At 40.0% G+C, this 18,953-nt stretch overlaps 1 protein-coding gene across 1 annotated transcript; it reads left to right on the forward strand.

Annotated features, from left to right (window-relative positions):
• Window positions 1-2,985: 2,985 nt before the first annotated feature.
• On the forward strand, window positions 2,986-11,245 carry LOC110716798. The gene is made up of 7 exons (XM_021895438.1): window positions 2,986-3,143; window positions 9,530-9,554; window positions 9,710-9,830; window positions 9,960-10,050; window positions 10,305-10,366; window positions 10,465-11,103; window positions 11,238-11,245. The coding sequence occupies exons 1-7, from the start codon at window positions 2,986-2,988 to the stop codon at window positions 11,243-11,245; spliced, it is 1,104 nt and encodes a 367-aa protein (XP_021751130.1).
• Window positions 11,246-18,953: the final 7,708 nt, after the last annotated feature.

The raw sequence follows: 18,953 nt of genomic DNA on the forward strand, positions 1-18,953 counted from the left end.
CCCAAAGGGTTCAATCAAGATTAAGCTGTAATATTAATTATATTAATATTACTGATCGGAAGCGGCCTCCACCCAGGCATTCCGATCACTTGACCTTACTGAATATATTAGCTTTCTAATAATTCCGAACCCGCTATCAGAATAATACACTTGTTCGAAGGACACCATTCCTTTCACTTCCATTGCGTCCGACTCCTTGACTCGGATAAATAAATAATAAATAAAAGTCTTTGTAATTTTTATTTTTAAGGCTGAAATAAATGTGCTATTATTATTAAAATAAATACGACTTCAAGTATTGGCATCATATGCCTTATTTTGAATAAAAATTATAAATCATAAAAAGCAAAGCACTATTGATCTAATCTCTCTTCTCTTTAGGAACATCCTTCTCTTGGTCAATTAGGTCGGCCTTCACCATTAATGTGTCTTTCGTAGCCCGAACCGTCACACCCCTAGTCGAACTTTCACCCCTTTCACCTTTCTTGAATTTTCTCGGTTGTTTCTCCCTATACACCATCTTTTCCTTACCCTTTCCTTTCACATAATTCTTCTTTCTTGGCATTATAGGAGTCTTAAACTCAATCCCTTGTGTTCTCGGACCTAGACGATCTTTAGGAGGAGCTTTCTTATTTCCAAGACGACTCTTCACATCAGACTTGCGTGATCCGGATCGTTCCCTCCTACTTCTAGGGTTCAACCATGCCTTGTATGCACTAGATAAAGGAGGAGGAGCTTGGTCACTTGCAGGATCGGTCCACAAAGGTCTTCCAATCCAATAAGCCTCGTACTTGTGAACGTTACTTTCATGCAATGATACTTCACGAGGACTATCGTTATAGCGTGGAATTACTTGTTCAAGTCCATACAGCCGCATTAGTCGAGAAGGACAAGAAAAGGTCAGTTTTGAGATACTAGGAACACGGCAATATGGAGTTTCATTTGTGCCAACCATCCTAGTAAGCCTCCACCAAAGCACCACCCAACGAATGGAAAACTCCCTCTTTGCAAAGAAATTTTTCCAATCTTCATACGACATGTTCGCAGAGTAATTCTTTTTCCTGCGGACTAGGTCGTTAGGGCCATATTTTTCAACATCGTCGGGGGCTTCAAATAATTCCAAACGCTCCATCAACCAAATCTACAAAAAAAGAAAAAAAATTAGTGGTGAAAAAAAAGAAAAAAAAAATTTGCAGATTCCCGTGACACGGCAGGTTTCACCGTGTCACGGCAAACACCCACCGTGACACGGTGCCTGTTTTGTGTCATGGGGGCTACTCGGAGCGTATTTTTACCTGCAGTAGTACCAGAGAGCCCTTCCTGATGGCTTTCCGGTCAGCTTTTGCCTCGTCAAGGCCACTAAATGTCTCTCCAAGGCACGTCGGCATAGGAGATCTTCCAGATTCGACATGTTCAAGCACAGACGCTAGACAAGCATGCCCTACCCTACCGTTTGAAAATAGAAGCTTGCTAAACATGCAAAAAATATATGCCCTTCTACGATATACATGATAAGACTCAGAGATAGGGCAATTAAAATATAAATTAGCAAGTTTTACTAAGTCTACCTCATTACCACACACAATTCTATTTAAATCTGGATCTGTTAGATTCAGATGGCGTTCAAAATCTTGGTAATAATATTCACGTAGGGTAGGCATGGCAATAAGATTTCTAGCTGAAAATCCAAAGATTGCGCCGAATTCCTCCGGCAAGGGACAAATTTCATCATAATCAAATTTGAAACAGTGTGTTTCTGGACTCCAATAATCTAATGCTGCCCTAAGAAAATCATGTTCAATAGCTACGTGTCGCAGGGCTAGCAAACCCCTGACATGAAATAATTCTAACTCTCTTTTTTCAGCATTAGTCAAAGAATAAGACCAATCGCGCAATGTATTATCAAAATTCTGAGACATGATTATTGAAATATGAAATTATAAATTATTTTGTGTTTCATAATTATGCATATCATGAATAAACTGGTCTTATTTTATAGCAAAAGCGCTCGGAACTGCCCAGAATTTATCTTTTCATACGCGTAAAACACACCGCTGAGTAATACGCGTCCCGTGACACGGGAAGTTCCACTGTGTCACGGGAACTTTTGCCGTGACACGGCAAGTTCTGCCGTGACACGGTACACAGTGTTGTGTCATGGCACTTCACGCGTTTTCTTTTTTCATCTTTTCCCGTTTCTATCCGAATTTTTTATAGTATTTTATCTTCACCGTTTATTTTTCAGTTTTTCTGAGAGTTTTATTTCTAATAAAATTCTCACCTTTTTTATCTACATTCTTATTATCTTTATTTTATTTATTTATTTATTCATCACTTTAGGATTTTATTTCTTTATCACTTTATTTATTTTTTTGTCTTTTTATTTCTTTTTATTTTGGGGAAGGTAATTTCATTTATTTATTTTATTTCTTTATCATTTTATTTTTGCTTGTCTTTTATTTCTTTTTCTTTTGGGGAAGGTAATTTTATTTTTGCTTGTCTTTTTATTTCTTTTTCTTTTGGGGAAGGTCGGTACCCTCCATTACTCCACTTATGTTTTTTTGTCGCGTCATTAATAAATACACAATCACACACAAAGAGTTTCAAGCACACACTAACACACAATAATAAATACATAAACCGTGAATAATGTACGAAAGAGTCGTGATAAATAAACATGTCAAGTGTCATCATAGTATGTACAAATAAAAACCCTCGGTCAAAAGTCCCTAGAGCCAGAATCAGTATCATCTCCACCCTGCGCATATGGGAACGGTGAGCCGAAGAGTCCCTCCACCATCCGAGTACGGGGAGTAGTGTCTCTACTAGTCCCTGTAACCCCAGTAGTAGTTAAACTCAAGGCCGGACCCGTCCAGCCGGAAAACGGTGTAGACTGGCCCAAAGACACTAGAATCGTTGGTAAAGGCATCGTCCCATACATCGGAACTGAGAACAAGCCCGACACCGGTGGAGGAATCCCGGTCAATGGAGCTGAAAATGAACCAAGATCTAGGGGAGTCAAAACAGACCCAAGCTCAGGTTGTGGAGGCTGTGAAAACGACTGAAACTGCCCCTGACTCTTGCTCGGAAAGCGCTGAGAAGACTGAGGCTGCTGCCACTGAGCCTCCTGAAATGGCTGAGTAGTCTGAGGCTCTCGCTGAGAATGAGAACGCCGGTGAATCTCAGGAGATCGTCTACCACGACCAAGCTCCTCCTCGTCCGAGCCTCTAGGCCTCGACGCGAGCGGGACCTCCGTCGCTCCTGAAAGATACAAAATCAAAAGGTGTCAACAGTGCAAAATAAAACAAATGGTGGAAGTAAAAAAATGAATGATACCTCATGAACATCGCTAGAGCTCCGACAACTTGCACCACGCCGAAGCTTGATAATGCAATACATCAGGGCGTCAACCAGCTTCATGACTCCCATCATCTCCGAGCGGTTAGGCTGAGGATAAAACAACGAAATGTCAGTAACAAGCAGTGTTAAAAGGATGTATAATGCATCAAAGAAAACTCACCGGCTCAAAGACCTCGGGAAGAGACTCCTACGCCTGTCTGTAACCCTCTGGCGCGTCAGCAATATAGTCCTCGGTGATACCGATTGGCCCCGGATAGCGGATAGACTGAGGAGGAATCTCGATCCTCCCCACAGGGCGAATAGTCGTCTGAAAATATGATCGAATAATCAAGTTATTCGACAATTTAAAACAAAGACTAGTAAAGAAGATCCTCAAAAGAAATCATACCTCAGGAAGATGGGGTGGAGAAGCCAGAGAGGGAAGCAAGTCCCGCGCATAGTCACTCTCCATGTGAACAAGCTCCTGCCATGGAAAAGTATAGCGCTCTCCCCTGTTGATCAACTCTCTGATCAAGCGGGAGTCCAGCATCGACTCTGGTGGAGATGAGGGCACCACAAAGCGATCGTCGATATGCTGACGAACGACTCGCTCCCCCAAATACCAGACAAAGCGTCCGGTACCAACCAAAATGGTACGGTATGCTGAAAGACGCAAGGCCTCAAGTAGATCAGTCATCCCGGCCCAAGGACGATACTGGAAATCAATGGCAACCTGGAAACCTTAAAAAGTTAGCGTGAAATGACGGAAACAACGTCAGAAGGAAAAACACAACAAAACTAATCCTTACGCCAACAGAAGAGGTGCCTCGGCGTAGTAGCCCACGCAGTGCTGGGACGGACTCCACCCGCGACTCTCCTCGATCACGCCAGCTGGCCCTGACAGGGAAATCATGGACCGCTCCACGACGCCGGCGAGGAGCCAAGCCTGGGAAGTACTCGTAGAACCATAGTTGCGATGAAAAGTAATCTTTAGCACATGAGTCAAACAAGCTAAAGTGAAACAAAAAGGGAAAAGACCATCACCTCTACGACTCTCCACAGACCATAGACGGTGATGGGAGACTCGTCATTCAGCTGCCGACAACCATGACGTAGCGATAAAAGAACATCCGCGTACCCAAGACTGGCCCAGCTATAGGATCCTATCTCATGGATCCTGGCCAAAGAGGGGAGGTAGCAAAGAAGTACGCGTGAACTCCTATCAGGAGAAAGGGTCATAGAGATCTTAGGATGAAGATCCGCACTCGCTGCTCAGCTGACGTATCCTCCATGTCAATGCCACGAGCCAAAACTGAAGCCTGCTCCGATCGTCCGCTCCTAAGACCACCTCGAGACACTGGTCGGGTCCTGATATGCTGAACGATCGGACCCAACAAATCAGCTGCCTCAGCCGATCCCCAAGATAGATCAGACATCTGACCTACAGCCCGGTCGGTGAAGCGCAGCCCGCTAATCATACTGAAGTCTAGAGGGGTCACCGCCATCTCCCCCCCAAGGAAAATGAAAAGTGTTTGTAGTATCCCAGAAATACTCCAACAATGCGCGAACAACCGTCGCACTGCAACCCCGGGGGCTGCAAAACCCTACAACCGCCGTGTAGAAATCTACTAAACCAGGCGATTCCCATTGGGCGTTCGTAGCAGGATCCCTCGTAATGATCTGGTGAAGTCGAGGGATCAAATCGCCGGCTCCAGAACCGTGGTGGCGAAGCGTGCCATCGACTATGCCGGAGAGTGGGCGATGAGAGACATGGTTTTCACGGCAGAAAACCAACTGGTCTGAAGTCCATGGAGGTGGAACCCACCTACCTCTACTCGTGGATGCCCGAGGCTCAGACTCTAAAGCATCGTCGTCCATGCCCTCAGGAATAGTGGGAGTGTCCTCCCGAAAATCCCGACGCCGACCGTGGGTAGAAAGATCTCAATCTCGTCGCCTAGGCATGCTATTATAAAAATCTAAATGCTTAGCATCATTTCCTAAGACATTTAATTCAAGTTGCATATTTATAAAAATAAAAATCTAAATACTTAACATCATTTCCTAAGTTATTTAGTTATTTATGTAATTATATGCTAAATTTTTATCTCCAGGCTAAAAATTGGCAAAATTATGGTATTTAGTTTCTCCATGACAAACTAATACTACAGTTCTCCTAGCCGCATGATACTATGTTCTCCATGACAATATAGTACATACGCAAAATATGTTTCGAAGATGCACAAAAACAATGAATCAACACATCATGAAGTACTTCACAAGGTTTACCACCATTTTTTCACCATTTCAAGTACAAAGAAGTAACATGAACATCATTTCACAAAGTAGTATCCAAAAATGATGATTTGCTCAATTCTCCATCAAATCATGCAATTTTTGTCTCAAATTTCTTACAAACACACATACATACATATACAAGTAAAATCATGGCAAGAATTTCAACATAAAACCTCAAAATCAAAAATCCCCAAATTGATTTTTAAGGGTTTTTCATGAAATTACTTATTTAAAGCAAATTCGAGACAAAAATCAATGGAAACTTACATGGATTCTTGTAGAGAGTCGAAAATGAGGAAACTTACATGGATGCTTGTAGAGAGTCGAAAATGAGGAAAATAGCAAGAAATTAGAGGGAAATTGGTGGAAATTTGAGCTCCAAAAGCTCGAAAAATTTCGAAAATCTGCGAAACCGCCGTAACACGGTTGAGCTTGGTCGCGGCTCGGTGGAAGATCGACGTGTCACAGGGACCAAATCCCGTGTCACGGGAAGAACAGAGGTCGCCGGAGCCTTGTTGTGCAGCAGCAGCACCGACGAACAACAACAACAACAACGACAGTAAGCAGCAGCAAATAACAGTAGCAGCAGCTCGCAACAAAAGCAAAAGCAAAAAATAAATAAAAATAAAAGAGAGAATGGATGCAGGACCGCCGCGACACGGTGGTGGAAACCGGCCGACAGGAAGACAAGCCGAGCGCCGGTGAGCAGTCGACGAGGCACGGCAAACCAAGGGAAATTTTTTTTTGAACTTTTTGAGTAAGAATCAGACGAGAAAGAGAATGGCCAAAATGAAAAAAAATGTTGATATTTAAAAGTAAGAAATCCCGTGCAACGGACCCCGTTCCCACGCAACGGTCAGATTTTTTTGTGGTGCACAAGCTTTGACCGGTCAAAGATGCTCTTTTGACCGTTTTTCAGCCATTCGGTTCCCGTGACACGGGACCCCCTTGCCGTGTCACGGGAAGCAGCTCCGCGTGACGGGGGGTCCTTCCCGTGTCACGGGAATTTTTTTTCTTGTGACACGGCGATTTTTGTTCAGTTATTTGCGAATATTCTGACATTTTGAATGAAGTTGCACGATTTCTTGCATAAATCGGATAGTTTTTTTTTGCTGGAATTACGCGAAAAATTCTAACTGTTACTTAAAGAGGACTAAAATTACCATTTTACCCCTAGCAAGCATCAAAGTCTATTTTTCGGCATGTTAAGCACCTAATATGCTCGGATAATCGGCTTAAAATTGTGAATCATCTGCGGCCCACGTTCGGGGATAACCGAACCATCATACACTTACAAATTTCAGCAATAGTCGGCTTTCCTCAGGTTTGGAAAGCATTATCGGTGGATTTTTCTTTAAGTATATAAAACCGCCAAGTCAGCTTTCCTCAGGCTTGGAAAGCATTATCGGTGGATTTTTCTTCAAGTATAGAAAACCGCCAAGTCGGATTTCCTCAGGCGTGGAAAGCGTTATCAGTGGATTTTTTCTTCAAGTATAGAAAACCGCCAAATTCCTTTGTCAGCTTTCCTCAAGCATGGAAGGCATTATCGGTGGATTTCTTCAAGCATAGAATGACACCAAATTCGTTTATCGACTTTCCTCAGGCATGGAAAGTATTATCCGGTAGCTTTCTTCAGGCTTAGAAAACTACCAAACTCTTCAGTCGGCTTTCCTCAAGCATGGAAATCGTTTCAACAAATGTCACTCGGTGGATTCCTTCAAGCTTAGGAAGCTGCCAAATTCGTTTGTCACCAATACACGGGTGCCAGATACATATTCTATCCCTTTACTCTTTTATCTGTAGAACTAACATTTTTATGCAGGTATCGGCGTATACAGAGTGATTTAGGATCGCAGAACGTCTTAAATCATTCTCCGTCCCTATTGGATACTTTGACTATCGTTTTCAAAACTGACGTTTCTACAAACTCAGTCAAAGTGGGGGCTTCTGTAGACACCTAAAAATGTCTCCCCAAAACCAAACCCGATGATGAACAACCTTTCACCGCCACTATTGGTCGGGTTTAGTATTTAATCCCGAGAGTGCTTAAAAAATTGTATTTTATTAAATTCATATTTTTGAACAGTCCATGGATTAGTCTTGATGTTTGGTAAAAGCATAGTTTTAATTTCAGCCCAAACTTATTAATTAATTTTTAGCCCAAACCTTTTTATTTTATTGTTTTATTATTTTTGGCCCAAACCCTTTATTTATTTTTATTTAATTATTTTATTATTTTAGCCCAAATAATAATAAGTTAGAAAAGGCCCGAAATTATCAATCGGCACTTAAAAAGCCGAAGGAAATTAGGGTTAAAAATGTATTTAGACGGAAAAACGGGCTGGAATTTCCCGCGCCACGGCAGGTACCTACCGTGTCACGAGAATCCTTCCCGTCTGACGGTGGGATTTCCCGTGACACGGGAGGTCTGCCGTGACACGGGACATTCCGTGTCTTTTCCGCGTAAACCCTTAACGCGTTTTTTATTCCGTTTTCTGAAAATTTCCCGCGTCACACCAAAAATGTACCGTGTCACGGGAAAGTGTACCGTCTAACGGTAGAGCTTCCCGTGTCACGGTACCGTTTGACCGTGTCAAGGGATACTTTTTTAGGGTTTTTATCATTTTAGGGTTCCGTGTGCTCCCTCAGCACATTTTCCCTATAAATACCCCCTCATTTCTGATGTACGGGGCACCAAGTAATTTTCTTATTTTATTTTCTCTCTTCTATGCTTTAGCCTAAACACTAGCCCACCCTTTTCTATTCAAAATTCCTTCATCAAGCACTCAAAGGAGTCCATATTTTACTCGAGGTTCTGTCCTTAAGCCAAGGCGTGAAAGGTAGAACTGTTTGAGGGTTTGGCCCCAAAATCAACTTAATTTAATTTAATTTAATTTAATTATTGTTTTATTATTTCCTTGAAGTTACTAACTCGTTTATTATTTTGTATTTTCAAACAAACAGAATCGAAGTAAGGATCATGCTCCTTTTGTTTTTATTATTTTTCTAACGATTTTATGTTATTGGAATTGTGATTAAATTGGTTTTAATATTAAAGTTGTTATATTGTTATTATGATCACCATATTGCATGTTAAAGGGAATATGTAATTGAAAATCACGCCTAATAAGATAATTTGGACAACCGGTTTAGGATCCTTTTTAATCTTGTTATTAAATCAAGTAATCACAATATTTTAGAATTATGTGTGCATTAATATTCAACCAATTTAGTTAAATAATAGTTTGGAGCGAATTGAATTATTGTTTGTATGCCTTTGAGATCACAGGAATACTTTTCAATATAAGAATCCAGTAGAGGCCAATACGGGCGAATGTGACTCCATGACTCACTTCGTACCATCATCCCCAATCCTCCTTTCGTGGTTCCGAACCATATGGAGTTAGTAATCTCATTGATTATGAATGGGGTGTAACCTTCACGGGTCAATCGTTATTGCCTTCGGTGTCCCTTTATTCGTGGTTGCCTTTTATGATCCGTGAACGGTTTACAAGTTCCTTAAAAACTTGTTGGCGGCTCCCTACTTTCCTTGTCCCTAATCGTGTCCCTTATCGTATATGTCAATTCCCACTTCCTATGAGTGCCAAGCATATTCACACATGCTTTTAACGTAGGCGCACTTCAAACGACGCCTACATGGTGCATGTTTGTTGTTTCGCTTCTTTTGCTTGGATATTAGGTTATATTACTTTAGTAGTCCTTGGTATTGGGTATGTGTAGGAACTAATAATGTATTACCTTCTGTTGGAAATAACAGCTAGCACTTTAGGTTTAAGTATATAGTGAATTATGTAATGTAATCACTTTGATAATTGCTTCGCTTGTATGGATTATGCAATCTAAGTTTAAATATATGTTGAATTATATAATGCAGTTACTTCTATTTTTGTATGGATTTGGTAATCGATTTGCCTTTACACATTTTTGTATCATGCTATTTGACAGAATCTAAGTTTAACTATATGTTGAATTATATAATGCAATTAATTCTATTTTCATATGGATTTGGTAATCGATTTGCTTTTACAGATTTTTATATCATGTTATTTTACAGTGTACTTACAAGATATCTTTAGTTAGTTTTGATTGCTTTCTAGTTCATTTGTTTAGTAAAGAGGTTGTTTTGTTGCAGTCATCTATTTCATGGGATTTCTTAAAAGTAGCTGCAGTGAAAAGTTATGGGTTTGAGTAGATGAAACAAGGATATTAATTCAGGTATTAGTAAATGCTATAATATGTCTTGAATATATTAGATTGGTGTTATATTGTGCTTTATAACCTCTATTTGAAAAATGGTGTTGTAGATCGATTGTTACGAAAACAATCATCTTCAGGTGGGTACAACACTAAACGCCTAAGGAATTTACAGACAGAAACTCGAAGTGAAATAGAAAGGTATAGCATGGATATGCAGTTAAGATGAGCTGTTTTTTTGTTTTGCATTTAAATGTTTTCAGCTATCTAGATAGAAATCCTTTTATCTTGTAGTTGAATCATTCTCTATAAGTTCTATATTTACTAAGAACTATGTAAACAGGATACGCAGCATTATAAATCTCTGTATGTAAATTATGAGCTTTGTAAAGTGGATTATCAAGGCCATTCACAGGAAAAAAAATGATTCTCATCATATGAGTTACTTTTTCTAGGATTCAGATACAGCCTGCTGCTAAGGGTGCAAAGATACCGCGCACCAGGCATCCTGTCACAAGTAATTGCATTTAATCTCAGTTTTACAATCTTCACTATATATTAGCCTTTTGAATTCATGAATTCATGTATGAATATTTCTAAATATGGTATGGTAAGAAGAGGTCCCTGATGCTATGATTGGCCAGAAACTTCCTGTAGAGGCCTATAAACTTCCCCAGCCTACTCAGTGTTGCAAGTGTGGAGCGCTTAAGTTTTCCTTTGAGACACTACATTTCTGTTACTGTGATGGTGAGGTAAAGATTGCAACAAATGAGCACCCTCCTGAGTTGGTGAGGTTGTTCACCTCTATGGATGAAGATGCAAAGCACTTCAGAATATATATATGGTTGTATAACAACATGTTTACTTTCACATCATTAGGTGGAAAAATGGATGCCAAGAAAAAAAAGGGAATTTATGTGTTTAAGTTGCATGGCCAAATCTATCACAACCTTTCTGGTTTAATTTCAGGGGATGTGGGGCCAAAATATATGCAACTTTATTTCTATGATGGTCAGGTGGAGGCTGAGAAATGTCTGCGTTATTTCCCAAAACTAAGGGAAGATGTCTTGGCTATTCTTATGAAAGTCACTGAACTAAATCCCTATGCTAGGTTCTTTCGATCATTAAAGGACATTTCAATTAATGAGTCTACAGAGATTGTGCTTAATAAGACAACAGTACCAGATCAGCGCGTTTACAATGCTCCTTCCACTGATGAAGTTGTTGTCATCTGGCCAGAGAACACTTCTTCAAGTGAATCAGAAAGTCTTCACATTTTGGTTACAGGGAAAAAAGATTCATCTCATAGGATTATGCATTATTATGGATGTTACGATCCATTGCAATATCTACTGCTTTTTCTGTATGGTGACTGTGGTTGGACACAGGGGCTTAAAAAATGTCTAAGGGTGGAGAACAACAGCTACAGACTCAAACAAATCCTGTTTCTTCATGCATTGTACATGTTACTGAGGATTTGTTGGAAGAGGAGGCTAGACGTAAGTGTCTTCTGCAATTGATGCCTTTTATAAGAATACTAAATGTTTGCTTTTTCTAAGAAAATAAAAGGTATTAGGCAATAGATGAATCATCTAAGTGAATGAAAGGTTGTTGGAAAAAATGCAACACTCGAACATAGTATAGGTAAAGTTGCAGTATTTTGAAAGGTATATACTGTAGCTTATATATTGCCTGGCTTATTTGTTGTTGTTTTGTGTATAGGTGCCAATGGAGGTTCATCAAAATCTGATAGGCAAATTTCAGCTAGGGAATATTATGCGTACAAGCTTCAGTGTCGTCCCAATAATATGCTACTTAGAGCAGGGAGGTGCTTCCAACAGTATATTGTTGATATATATGTGAAGGTAGAAAATACTCGTTTGGATTTTTTTTCGTAAAAATCAGCAAACCATAAGAGCTGATCTTTATCAGGGAATACTTGATACTATTAAATCTGGAGAAAATTGTGCAGCAAATGTTGGTCGTAGAGTGATCTTACCTCCAACATTTATTGGTGGCCCTAGGGATTTAAAGAAGAGATATCTAAATGTTATGTCATTAGTTTAGAGATTTGGGAAGCCAGATTTGACAATGACATTGTAGAAAATTGAATTAGGAATGAAAAAAACCTTCTAGAAGATTCTAGAAGACTAAAACCATTCCTAATTGCATTAGGAATGATAAATCATATTAGGCCCTCCCCTAGATCATTGGGCTGCATATAAGGCTCAAACTGGGCCCAGTTTAGTAAATTGGTCATAACTTCCTCAATATTCATCGGAATTGGGCTTATAATATATCATTGGAAAGGTCTTTGCAAGCCCTATCCAACTAAACTACTATTGGACCCATATCATGGACCAACAAAACTAGATTGTCTGTTTTCTTAAAATAAAGTTTTCAAAAACAGAGAGAAGAGAAAATAAATTAAAACTTTCCGCAACACTAGACTTTCCACACTTTCGCTTCATTCGATTATGATTCGACGTGAAAGGTACTCATCACTGGGTTTGGTTTTGGGGAGACACAAATGGGTGTCTACAGAAACCCCTACTTTGATTGAGTTTGGAGAAACGCAAGTTTTGAAAACAAAAGTCAAAGTATCGATAGGGACGGAGAATGATTCAGAACGTTCTGCGATCCTAAATCACTCTTGTAACGCCGATACCTGCAAAACTAGCGTTAGTTAAATAGATAAAAGGGTTAAGAAACGTGTATCTTGTACCGTCAAGCACACGTCTCTGAAAGTAACCGATTCGTTTTGATGACCTCCTACAAGCTAGAGAATTTCATCCCGCTTGAAAACCGCTATGCCCGTAACTGCTTCCAAATTACAAGATTGCTTTGCTTGAAACGATCCTCATCCGCATGGATAATATTCCACGTCCAAAGGAATACTATCGAAGATTATTTCTCTTGAAACAATCTCCATCCGCATTATGACCATCTTCCATGCCTAAGGGAGCATGATCGAAGACAACTTCGCTCGAAATTACCTCCAGTTGTTTGTGATAACTCTCCGCAAGCTAGGGAACGCCACCATGTTGTTTCGATGTTCACTCGTCTCTGAATAAAGAGCTTCTTTTTTATATGTTCAATTTCCGCTGTGATAGTCTTCGAAAAGATCACTGCTTTTTAATCCTTAATGCTGCTATGCCAGTACGTCGACGCTTTGTTGCTTGTGAACCAGTATGTCGGTGCTTTTGTTGTGATGACAATTCTCTTTTCTTTGGGAATAGTTGCCAACACAACTCTTGTATGATGTATGACAATCCGATTTAGGGAAAGTTGTCAATGCTTTGTAGCAATCCATCCTTGGAAATGTTGCCACGATGAAGCGACAATCCGTACCTCGGAAAATTTGCCAAAATCCAATTTTTGGAAAAGTTGCCAATGCTTCGTAACAATCTTTCATAAGAACTTTGCTACGATCGACAATCCACATCTTGGAATATAACTCTTGAAAGCAATCCACCTTGGAAATTCGCCAACGCTATGCGACAATCCTTTTAGGAAAATATTGCCACAATTGACAATCCGCGTCTTGGAACATTTGCAAGAAAGAGTTGACTGACAATCCACTTCAGGAAAATTTGCCACTTGCTGAAATGAATGACAATCCACGTTGAGGAACTTTTGCCGAAATTTATGATGAGTAGAGACCTACGACAATCCTTTGGGAAATTTTTCCATAGGGAATTGGGTGTATGACAATCCAATCTCGGAAAACTTGCCAGCGATCTATGAATGTATGACAATCCGAACTTGGAAAAACTTGCCAACAAAGAAGGAGCACGACGATCCACGCTTGGAAACTTTGCCATGGATGACAATCCAATCTTTGGAACAATTGTCGTTGAAGAAGATGCACGACAATCCATTTTTGGAAATATTGTCAGTTAGGGATAACAATCCAATTTTTGGAAAAATTGTCGTTTAAGTGCTTGCTTTTAAACCGATTGTAATGAGCCAGTGTTTTAGGCGCTTAAGCTAAGTGAGACGATCTTTCGTCAGGTCGATCACTTAGACTGTAATCAAACCGACTACTTAATCATGTCAAATCGCTTATAGGGGCTAACTGGCGTACCAAGGAACCCGAAATTGTTGTATGAAGTCGAAATCACCTTTTTGAGAGGCTTCGAGCTCTGTCGCTACTGAAATATCTCTGGCGCCAGGCGCTGGAGTAGGGTCTTCCCTGTTCTGCTGCACCTGTATTTATTTTTGACTATAGAACTTTGCCAATTTCTTTTTAATCATATTAGGGTTGACCTAAGGTTTAATGTTGCTTGACTCATCGACTTGACACGACTCAAGGTATAAACTTGACTCTCTGTGATTGACTGACTCGAGGATGACTCGACTCGAAGTAAAATGACACGTGTGACTCGTGACCCGTGTGTGCATAGTGTTGACTCAATGTGACTCAAAAATGCAAAAAATCAAAAAATTTCCGTCATTTTTGTGGAGGGTACCGACTTTCTCCCAAAAAAGAAAGACGCGAAAAAAAAATCGAAGTTTTGAAGGTGCATGTTGAATGAGCTTAGTCAAATGTTCTTTGATACTATCTCTCAAGGTGCAAGGATTAATCCATCCTAGGTTTGTTCAATTGTTGACTCAATGATGAAAGTATTTAGGTAGCTTAGGCACGGAGGCTAAGCACTTCATACTTCTATGTAATGACAATTATAAGTGATGAGTGATGTGACAAGGCATGCTTCATCGTTATGTTAAGATTTCATGACAAAGGGTTCCTAAGGGAAGTATATTTGGTCATGTATCTGTGCGGTGTGTGAAAGTGACACTAAAGTTAGGCCGCAAGGGCTAAGTGTGTGGAAAAATATTATTTTTAGAAGAGTCAAATGATGGTGACTCTTAGGCTAGGTAAGCTAATGATATAAGGATCAAGCCCCCAAGTCTAGCTCTAAGTAAATAGGGATGAGCGTAGGATATCCTTTGATATGATCATGGTGCATGTGTGTGAATGTGAATATGAATGCATGTTTATTACGGCCGCACCTCGATGTGAGGTTGCCTAGGTATCCGTTAGGAATCAGGCCGAACGTAGCTCTAGCCGAACCTTGCACAAGTGTGTATACCTCAAAAAAGGTCTTTTTAAGGGTTGTAACGTGGTTAGGCTAAAGGTTTGAAGAAGAAGGGGATAAAGGCTCAAGACCCTAGATAAGCCCCCAAGGTGTGCAACCTTGCTTTTGAATATTTGTATTTTTATGCTTGAGGTTTTCTACTCTTTTTTTAGCTCTTTCTTTTGTTTTAGCATTTATTTCATTTTTATAAGTGTGGGCAATCTCGATCATGCGGTCTATCACTCACTTGGCATTCATGTTTCTCGAGCACTCGATAAGAGACGCAATCTGAGACGTGTTCATATCGAAGATATTTTCATATCAAAGACATTGGAACACTTGCCCTTTTGTACACTTTTATTTATTTTTTTTGCTTTTTCTTATTTTTACTATTTTTTGAATTTCTGAAATCACTCAAGCTTTGTTCTTTGAAAATTGCATAAGTTGCACATCATCCCATCCCAAGGTTAGATAGATGTAGGTTGAAAAAAGAAAGGTTTATCGTTAGACGAGGCTCAAAGTGGTTTATGAAGAAAGGATTTGTAAATTAGAAAGGCGAAAGGAGATATGATGTGGCTACAAGGGGTGCCTCAAATCATTGGTATACCTTGTGCTTAATTCGACATGGATTATTTTTTCTTTTTTTATTTTTTTTATTATATTTGATGCAATATAATGAAATGATCATATATAAGGAAATAAATGCTCATTTTATTAAAAAAGGAAAAGAAAAGAAAAACTACAAAAATAATCTAAAGGAAAAGAAAAGGTGCCTATGCTAGACTTATTGGGGAAAGGAAAAAATGAAAAAGAAATAGAAAAAGAGGTCATGAAATCTTGTCATTGAAGCTCGCCTCTTGTCTTGTGTTGTTTGCTCCGACATCATCCAGTCTTCTCGCTAGCTAGAGGCGATGGGATCTTATTTGCCTCTATGAGATCTTGAATGAGGTTTTGAAACCTGTAGCATTCATCAGTAGTATGACCGCGCCCTCGATGGTACTTGCAATAGGAGTTTGGATTCCATCTTGAAGATCGATTTTCTGGTGTTGGATCCTCGGTAGGGCCAATAGGTTTGATTAATCCTCGATCATAGAGACAATCGAAAGCAGCATCGTAGGTCATTCCAATGGGTGTGAACTCTCGCCTGGGTTTCCTTTTAGATCCTTGATTATCTATGGCTAAGACACCATTATGGTCAAAGGTACTAACATTATTACTAGAGTGGGCGTTTTTGGAAGAAGAAGGATTGTCGTTCTTCTTTCCTTTCCAGCCACCGTGGTTACTATTGTTAGTAGCTTTTTGCTTTGCGAGGTCGTCTTCGATTTCAATTCCGATGTCATAAACAGCCTTAAAAGTATTCAAGTTGTGTTGATATTTTAAGTTCTTTGAATACTTTTCTTGGAGATTCTTGATAAACATCCTCACATACTCCTTTTCGGTGGGGACCTCAATCATCTTGCAGGAAGTTTCCCTCCATTTATTAAAGAAAGAAGTAAAGCCTTCATTCTCTTTTTGTCTTAGCATCTCAAGTTGTCTATGGTCGGTTTCAACTAGGATATTGCACTTGTACCTATCAACGAAAGCGTTCACTATTGATTCCCAGGTAGAGGTTTTCTCCTTGTCAAGGGAGAAGAACCATTATTGGCAAACGGTTTCAAGAGATAGTGGGAACAGGGAGGGGAAAACCTTCTTATCGATACCCTTAATGTTCATTATAGTTTCGAAAGCTCTTAGATGGAAGTAAGGGTTATCTATTGCCTTGAATTTAGGGATGTCACTGGCGTTGAACTTATGTGGAAGAAGTTCCTTGTCAAGCGAGACCCCTTGCGAACTCATGCCCTGAAATTTATAGTCACTAGATAGCTTGCTTAGACTCTCTTGCATGAGGTTCATCTGCTGTTGCTTCACGGGATCGTCGATCCTAAGTGCGAGAAGCTTCAGTGTCTCAGTCACAGTAGCCAGTTGGTTCTTAAGATCATTGACTTCTTCTTGAGTTTCCATGATCTTCTTAGCCTTCCTCTTTTGACGAATCGGTTTATCAAAAAGCGAGACTTGAATAAAGAGGTTGTCCTTGATTAATCACCCTTCTCTCCTCGACCAAGTACTGTGGGAAAGGAATTTGGGGATACTTATTGTTAATTATTTGACTCAAACTTTATTCAACATGTAATGGATGGAGGAAGTGAAGGAATAGAATATGAAGAAAAGTGATGTAGATGGAGGGATATGAAGGATTAGGAGTAGAATGTACCCCAACTCAAATGACGGAAAGACCGACTCATGCATGGACCTACGACATGGTCATGGTGATGTGTACTCAAAGTGTGTGCTAAGATTAGCGAGTGTAGGTGACATGTTAAGACTCGTGTCATGACCATGTGGCTAGACTATGTGACTAAGACTCGATTAATGACTCGACAAGGTGTTATTGACAGCGAAAATTAACCGAATTAATTAGCAAACTTGTTAATTAGACCCTAGGTGATGACTCGACCAATAATCCGAACTGTCGGCCAAGCGACAGGACTGGCGTCACACTGTGGAGGTTGGCGCCAGACAACATAACTGTCGTCAGGCGCTACACACCATAGTGTGGCGCTACAGCTCAGACCTTGGCGCCAATAGTGGAGCTTCGGTCTGGGACTGTTTTCGGTGTTATTAGTCAACTGGGGTATGCCTAAAGTCGTACTAGGTCAATTCCAATTAAAATTTTAGACTTTATTAACTCAAATTAAATAATTAATTAGGCAAAGTTCTTTAAGTCACTAATTTATTTAATCTCAACACAAGTCAACAAACGGTTAAGAGAAACATAGAATATATATATGCACAACAAATAATGCACAATTAGTCAAGTAGGCACGATATGATGCAATGCGTTTGCAACCTAACCATGGCTCTAGTTCTCTAAAGTTCGGGATATGGTTTAGTCAAAGAGGGTCCATGTTTAATTGTCCGGATGCACCGCGCGGAAGCCTAACCGTGAAGGGTTGGCGCGAGTGGATGGGACACCACAAGCTTTAGAAAAAAACTCGCTTCCATGGTTTGGTGAACTCAACATCTCGGATATACCCTTTGTTGCACGGAGCGTTCAATCAGGTAGATGGAGCATGAATTCCCAGAGGGTTATGTCCATATGTAGAACACATATGGGTTTTAGAAAAGTGAGAAAAAATTCAATCAGGAAGTAGGATCGAGCAAACAATACGAAAAACCTGTCGAAATTAGAACGCATATTTCTGGCTCGGTATTGGGGGAAATTAGCGCCAGCAATCAGAGATTGGCGCCAGATTTTAACTGTAGCGCCTGGCGCCAATACTGGCATCTAGCGCTACAACTAAAACACTGGCGCCAAGCTCTGGCCCCTGACGCTACTTCCCACATGCCTCAGCAGCTTTCTATGCTCGATAAAATCTTCCAGTTTCGCGCGGTGTTATTTCAGTCCTAGTTGTGAAAGACATTCCTCAAATTTCCTACGTGTAAAATCCTATGTTTTTTACTCATTACGGATGGTCTTTCCAATGAGATCCTTTTTATGCATATGACAATAATGTTAATCAAAATTACGCACATGAAATACTTAGAACTTTTCGAGTCTCATCCACTCATTCTAAATCATTGCCGAAACAAATTCAGGAATTAAAATAGAAATCCTCCCCAGTGGAGTCGCCAAAAACTGTACGGAATAAATTCAAGCCTTTAATCCCACTAGCTTGAACCCACTGTGATCATACACTAAAGTACGGTGGCGTCCAAAAGGGAAGAAGATAGAGCAAAAGAGTCGCCAACAAGTTTTTTAGGAACTTGTAAACCGTTCATAGGATGAAGGTTACACCCATTAACGATCCAAGAGATTTTCAACTCCATAAGGTCATGAACCAAATAAGGGTTCGGGGATGATGGTACAAATCCAACCTAAAAGAGATTGAACCTGCCCTAATAATAGGCCTCTACTTTATTCTGCTCGTATTCATGTGCGCTTTCTGACTAACATGCAATCAATAGGTTTAACCCTAAACCTGT

The sequence above is a fragment of the Chenopodium quinoa genome, unplaced genomic scaffold (genome assembly GCF_001683475.1).
Source record: "Chenopodium quinoa cultivar QQ74 unplaced genomic scaffold, ASM168347v1, whole genome shotgun sequence".
In the NCBI taxonomy this organism is placed as follows: Eukaryota; Viridiplantae; Streptophyta; class Magnoliopsida; order Caryophyllales; family Amaranthaceae; genus Chenopodium; species Chenopodium quinoa.